The 7,835-nt window shown below is 25.8% G+C and overlaps 1 protein-coding gene across 1 annotated transcript; it reads left to right on the plus strand.

The window, feature by feature from the left end:
* Positions 1–4,242: 4,242 nt before the first annotated feature.
* Positions 4,243–5,711, plus strand: LOC113868048 (UDP-glycosyltransferase 708D1-like). The gene has a single exon (XM_027503601.1). The coding sequence runs from the start codon at positions 4,284–4,286 to the stop codon at positions 5,709–5,711; it is 1,428 nt and encodes a 475-aa protein (XP_027359402.1). The 5' UTR covers positions 4,243–4,283.
* Positions 5,712–7,835: the final 2,124 nt, after the last annotated feature.

The raw sequence follows: 7,835 nt of genomic DNA on the forward strand, positions 1-7,835 counted from the left end.
TAGATGGGATTCTGAGAGTGGTTCAAACTGAACCGCTCTCTAATGTGTCTACTTATTCATATTTCGTTGGGTGAATGGTGAAATTACCTTCAACTTTCGCCCTTTGTTTGGCGAAACTTGTTTTATAATATTAAAATAATAAGTTTCGCCAGTCGTTTTGGCGATACGTGTGCGCCCCAATCCCAGACAAGGAAATTGTTTGAAAAATACACTATTTTGATAAATTATTTTTTATTTTACAATATTTAAATAAAAAAGCCCAATTTGTCTCTTCTTCTCTTTATTTTGAAAATATATAAAAAATATTTTTAATTGATGATTTAAATTTTGAATTTTTTTAATTTTAAATGTGGTCCACTCTTGGTTTGCACTCTGACCAAAAATTGTCAGCAAAAGAGACGATGAGCAAAAGCTTGTCTTATTTTCTCATTGACATTTACTATACACCTAGACCAGTAGAGTTTTGTCGTATTAGATTAGTTCCGAAAATCTTAAATTTGAGAAACACTGTTTTAATACCCCATTTAACATATTTATTATTATTACTTAATTTTTTACAATTTTATTTTTGTGATGGGACAGTTTATGAAAAAGCATAGAAGATATAGATGCCATCGACTGAACTTAAAGAAAAGAGTAACCATCAACTTCTCCGCCCAAGAGTCAGTGTTTGAGGGTATATTTCTGACGGAGAAGCTCTGATCTTGTCCTATATGCTGCCATGCAACCACTCATGATGAGCTCACGATTTTTAATAATTAATTAATTTAAATAAATAAATAATTTCTAAAAATATATATTTTAAATTAATTCATATAATTTTTTATTAAATTAATTATATAAATTTCTTATCATAAAAAATCACTAAACAATTCGTATTTCATCTTTTATCTCTTAAAGATAAAACCTAAAAAGTAATTAATATTTAAAAATATTGTTTTTTTAAATTAATTTTTATTAAATTTTTATTTTAATTTTAGTTTTGTAAAGTTTTAATTTTTTAAAAATAAATTTAATTATTATTTTTTGAATCAATATTGTTGATTTAGTTAGTATTTTTTTTTACTTTATTTTTCTTTTCTAAATATTCACATTGAATTGAATTAGTGTTATGTGAAATCAAGATATCATTTTTTGAGATACCAGTTTTTTTTAAAATATCAACAAATTAATATTATTTAAAGTTAAAATATTAATTTTTTTAAAAAAAATTTAAAATAATTAAAAGAAGTTGAACTGTGTGAGTTAAAAATACTTAGACTATTTCGCTATATCTATATTTTTATTGTTCATCAATTGAGATAATATAGAATTTTTTCATATATAAGAGATAAAAAAAAATACTTATTTTTATCATATTCAATTTTATCTTAACAATGTGAATATAGACTTTTCGTTCATAACAATAAAAACATAATAATTAAGAAACTTTGAAATATTGCATTCATAATTAATTCTAATTTTATTTTAGTTTAATTTTTTCATTATATTTAATATTAAAATATTTTACTATTTCACTTTATTAATTTATCGAAAATTCTTAAGAATAAGATGAGGTATAAGATGTTATTTAAATCAAACAATCTTGATTTAAGAGATGATAAAATAGTTTATTTACAAAATTTTAAATTTTAGGACTAAAATTAAAACAAAGACTTAATAGCGACTAATTTTAAAATGATGTATTATTTTAGAGACTATTTACTTTTTAAGTTTTACTTTTAACATCTTGATAAAGACTTTTTTCAAAAAGAAAATAGTACTAAATTTAACAAATTTCTTTTACAAAAATTAATGCTAAAAAAATATATTTTTAAGAACTATTTACTTATTTAAATTTAATTAATTTATAAATAATTTAATTATTTTTCATTTGTTTCACTTGTGATTCAAAACACTTCTTTAAAATGGTTAAAATAAAATTGTTCTACAGTGTTATGTACTTAATTTTATCTCTTATGAATAAAGACTAACCATTAACATGTTAAGTTTATATTGAAATATTTTTTTAATTATATAATTTTTCTATAATTCAAATATATTAATATTAATAATTATATTTAACTAAAAATTATAAATCAAAAATAAAAATAATATAAATTAATTATATGAATTTAAAATAAAAAATTTAAACTCTACTTCACCAATTTAAAAATATACTCTTAAGCTACTCTCCACTAGCTGATAAAAAAAAATTGAAGTATAATCATGATTAAAAAATATACTTCGCCAATTTTTGTTTGTAGTTGTGAGGTGTCATGTTGTCAATTTGGCGGTGTCCACAGTCCAATCAATCAAGAGAAGGACCACGCTATTCATGCATTGGTTCAGCCAACAAATTATATATTAAAAAATAGTAATTCTTCAAAATATAAACTAATTATATTAATTTAAAATAAAAATTTAAAAGTTTACATCACCAATTGATATATATTATAATTTAAAGAAAAATTACTCTTTAATTAATTTTGAAATTACCAGTAAAATAGGAAAAAGTTCAAATAAAAATTATCACAAATATCACATTTCTAAAGTCTATCTCTGACATATTCTTGTTATATATATTTTCATATCACAGACAAAGAAGAAAAAAAAAATAACAGTCTCTGTTCTCTAATATCATCTATACACATTGAATATTTTATTTGTAAGTGACAAGTGATTTTCATAAAACGATCTTATTTTCAACAGTTTCAAAAGAAAGTCCAAGTGAAACAAAATAATAAACATATAAATTATTCCATAAATTTAGACAAACTTGTTATCTATTTTCATGCTTCACACTGTGTTATGTATCAGTTCACTGTGAAACTAATACATGCCACGTTTTTTGGTTGTGCTTTTAAAAAATTATATTTGTTAATTATAAACTATCTCAACGAAATAAAGTTAAAATATTTAATTCATTATATTATTAATATTATTTATTTTCTAAGCTACAACTCTCGAATCACAGAAATAACAAACCAAAAATAAAAAGTTCCAATATTTTAAGGAATAATATTCTAAAATCTTCAATTCCTTGATCTTATATATCTTGTTATTTAGTAAATAAATAAAATATTAAATAATTTTTTATATTTTTAAGACAATAAATACATGATTTTTTATTTAATATTTATTTATTAAAGTATAAGGAGATTATTTAAAAAAATTACAAAAGAAGATATAGCAAAATTGGCTAAGCATTAGGCCTATAAGCTCACACAAACATGTTTGAGAAATGAAAAAGCGAGAAAGGTGAGAAAAAATAGACTCATCAGATCATGCATTTTATAATTTCTGCATTCATTTCTGTATTCATCTTCTAACGAGTTCATCTTTTTTTTGTTCCTTACATTTTATTAATTTTGTTAAATTTTAAAAAAATAAATATTATTAATTTTGTTTTTTATTTTCAACTGCAAAACATCAAAAGATGAAAGGAGATAAGCGGTTAAAAATAAATATTTTGACAATAACTATGCTGCGTAGGATAAGTGAGGGAGCATGGAAGGAAAGGAAAGGAACGTATTTCACTGAATTGTCCCATCAGTTCTGATACAAATTCAGATGACAGAACCACAGAGAGAACACTTTGTGAGAGTAATTTAACATGGAAGTAAAATTAAAACAAACATGCATGAAAATGTAATGGTGATGATAGTTTAGTTATAAACAACACTTGTACGAGAATTGTGATGATCGACAACTCAAGTTGAGGTTAAAATTGTTGAAAACTATTATCTTAAATTATTAAAGATTAAAAACAAAGTTGAAAGGAAGCTAAGAGAGGTGAAGTATGGTATATATAACCGGAAATAAAATAGGGAAATCTATATTTAATTTTATGACAGATTCGTCGGGTAGGAAATAAAAAATGCAATAAACTTTATTTATTTAAATTAAATTAAAAATTTCTCAAAATAAATTTAACATTAACTAGCTTTAAATTTATTAAAATTTATCAAGTTACAATTTAAATGTCCGCTTAGTTAAAATTAAAATTTAATTTATTTCAACAAATAGTAAATCGCATAAAAAGCTAGTATTTTATACACTAAATAACAGTGAAATTTTATCCTACATATTATTATTATTATTATTATTAAACTCAACTAATTAACAAATGGCGTTGCAATATTCAATTTAATTTATCAAATTAACAAATTCATGATTTTTCGTGCAAATTTACCAAGTTCTGACCGATTATATATACCAAGTGATATCTCCCATGCTATTCAGTGTGCGTATGTTACTCACTTAAATCAAAGTTTTTTCTTCCTTGCTTCCCACACACAGCAATGTCTGATTCCGAATCCGTTGTTCATTTGGCATTCCTTCCAAGTGCTGGAATGGGCCACCTTAACCCCTGTCTTAGAACAGCATCATTGTTCCTACGCAAAGGTTGTAGAGTCACTCTCATCACTCCCAAACCCACTGTTTCTCTCGCTGAATCGAACCTCATTTCGCGCTTTTGTTCTTCTTTTCCTAACCAAGTCACCCAAATGGACTTAAACCTTGTTCCTTTGGATGATCCAGAGAATGTTAACACCAACGACCCTTTTTGGCTTCAATTTGAAACTATTCGTCGTTCTGTTCACCTTGTAGCTCCTATACTCTCCTCACTCTCACCAACCCTCTCAGCTTTCATCTTTGATGTTAGTTTAATTTCCCCTTTGGTTCCAATCATTGAGAAACTCTCTTGTCCAAGCTACATTTACTTCATTGCACCAGCTAGAATGTTCTCTTTTTTTGCATACCTTTCTGTTCTAGCTGCTTCAAATCCTGGTGCAAAACCTTTTTCATTCATTGGTGACGTTATTAAAATCCCCGGCATTGCATCACCGATACCAAGATCCTCTGTCCCTCCTTTGCTTCTTCAACCCAACTCTCTCTTTGAGAGCATATTGATGGAGGACAGTCCTAAACTCACGAAGCTCAATGGAGTTTTCATCAATACGTTTGAACAAATAGAACCTGAGGCACTAGCAGCTCTAAATGAGGGGAAAGTAGTTAAAGGGTTGCCACCTGCGTATGGTGTTGGTCCCTTAATGGTTGGTGAGTTTGAGAAGGTAGATCAAGGGGATGGGGGATGCATGAGTTCCATAATGAAGTGGCTTGATGGACACGCAAAAGGGTCAGTGGTGTATATTTGTTTAGGGAATAAAACTGCAATAAGAAGGCAGCAAATAAAGGACGTGGCTTTGGGGTTAATAGAATGTGGGTATAGTTTTTTGTGGGTGGTGAAGTTGAAGGTAGTTGATAGAGAGGAGGAGGAGGAGGATTTGGAGGATGTGTTAGGGAGCGAGTTGATAAATAAGGTGAGGGAAAAGGGCATAGTTGTGAAGGAATTTGTAAACCAAATGGAGATTTTGGGTCACCATGCAGTTGGGGGTTTTTTGAGTCATGGTGGTTGGAACTCATTGGTTGAGGCTGTGTGGCAAGGAGTGCCCATTCTTTCATGGGCTCAGTTTGGGGATCAAAAGATAGGGTCTGAAGCAATGAGGGATGTTGGGGTGGGGGTTTTGCCTGAGGAGTGGGGGTGGGGAGGACATGAGGTGGTGAAAAGTAAGGACTTTGCTAAGGAAATCAAAGAGATGATGGGCAATGAATCTTTGAGGTCCCAAGTTAGAGAAATGCAGAAGGTTGCTAGGAAGGCTGCTGGGGTTGGCGGAAGTTGTGAGGTTATTGTTAAGAAACTAATTGAAGAATGGAAGAAGAATGCTTAAAGCACCTGAGGATTAGGGACTTGTCCACAGGGTGTGTGTTGAGAACATCTATAATGTTAATAAGCTTTGTTTAATTTCCCAGCCTTAGATTAAAAAGAATAATAAATCTTCGCCACTTGCGAAGGCTATTAAGTTTGTAGTTTTATTGTTTATGATTGTATTTTCAATCGGATATGGTTTTGTTGAGTGTTTAATGTAATTGTCATTTTGTTGCATATGCGTTTTTAAGAAGGGAATTTCTCTCGTACCCACATAATAATTTAGGGTGTCTATGAAAATATTAAATATAATTTATTATATAATTCAAATCACCTAAATGATAAACATTAAAGGAATTTTTATTTTTAACATGAATACAATATGTATTCTTCGATATAAAAAATATTTTTAACTTCTTACTATTTGTATAGAGAGATAAGATAAACAAACTAGTAAAGAAAACGAGTTACTTGTCACCGTGTTGAAATGTTTGTGATCTTAGAAATTTGAGATTTAATTTGCATTGTGTATTTGAAAACATGTTGAAAGAATTCTGTAAATAAAATTTAAAAATATAAAACTGAGAAAGGTGGGAAAAAACAGACTCATCAGATCATGCATTTATAATTTCTGCATTCATTTCTGTATTCATCATCTAGCGAGTTCATCTTTTATTTAATTTTGTTAAATTTTTTAAAAAAATAAACGATCAAGATTTATTTATTTGTTTCTTATTTTTCAACTGCAAAAGATCCATGCTGTGGAAAAGATGAAAAGGGGAGAAGCAGTTGAAAATAAATATTTTCACGTTAATTATGCTGATTAGATAGGTGTGGGAGAAAGGAACGTATTTAAATGAATTGTCGAATTAATTGGATAGTTAGAATTCAGATGACAAAACCACGTGAAAAAGTTATCAAAGGTACACAGAAAACTTTATGAGGGTGATTTAACATTGAAGTAAAATAAAAAAAGACATGCTCGTAATGTATGAGAATGTAATGGTAATGCGAGTTATAAACAACACTTGTACGAGAAATGTGATGATCGACAACTCAAATTGAGGTGAAAATTGTTGAAAATTATTATCTTAAATTATTAAGGATTAAAAACAAAGTTGAAAGGAAGAGATGAGGAGTATGGTATATATATCAGGAAATAAAATAGGGAAACAGATATTTAATTTTATGATAATGATATGTCTGCTAGGAAATTAAAAAAAATGCACAAACTTTGTTTGCTTCCGTTTACATCGCCAACTGTGATTGAGATCAGTAGAGGTTCACGGGGGACAACTTTGAGAGTAAAACTATTGGTTGTAATTAGAAATTTTTTACAGAAAAATTATTAAAAAAATAAAAAATACAAAAATAGATTCAGCAAAAATATATTTATCAAAATGAATCTGTTCATGGTAGCATAAAAATGTAAGTACAAAATTCGGTTTTATTTTTAAATTTTGTTTAATATTTTTATATAATAAAATAAATATTATTATTTAAATTATATTTATATTTTGTTAAAATAAATATTTATAATATGTTATTCTAATAAATATTTATAAATATTTTGTTAATTATATATAATAAAATAAGTTTTATTATTTGAATTATGTTTATATTTTTTTATTATTTGAAAATGAATAAAAATAATAAATAATATTTATTTTACATATTTATTAAAATTTATTTTATATATTTATGATAATAAATAATATTTTTAGAAAATAATAATAATTATATTTCTAAAAACTAATTAAAATAATTAAATAATAAATAAATTATTTTAGATAATTTTTAAAAACTAATTAAAATATTTAAATAATAAGTATATTATTTTAGATAGTAATGTTAATGCTTAAATTATTTATACTTGAAGAATAATAATTATATTTTTAAAAATTAAATAAATATATTAAATATTATTCTGTTTATTTATTTATTTAAATATGTAATTTTGAGCTAATATTGTTAAATATTAGTATGATAAAATGATATTTTGAATAAAAATATTATTTTAATTAAATTAGTTTTTTAAATTACATTATTTAATATTATAATTTTTAATACTTTAAACTCTAAAACTTTACTATTATAATTTTTAATAAATTTTATTTTAGAATAAAAAATTTATTTTTAAAAAGTA

This window comes from Abrus precatorius, unplaced genomic scaffold (assembly GCF_003935025.1).
Source record: "Abrus precatorius isolate BTA unplaced genomic scaffold, Abrus_2018 Scaffold5, whole genome shotgun sequence".
NCBI classification, from domain to species: domain Eukaryota; kingdom Viridiplantae; phylum Streptophyta; class Magnoliopsida; order Fabales; family Fabaceae; genus Abrus; species Abrus precatorius.

Bases quoted from the DNA above. Each gene is read 5' to 3' on its own strand.
- LOC113868048 (XM_027503601.1), top strand. From the start codon at position 4,284: ATGTCTGATTCCGAATCCGTTGTTCATTTGGCATTCCTTCCAAGTGCT.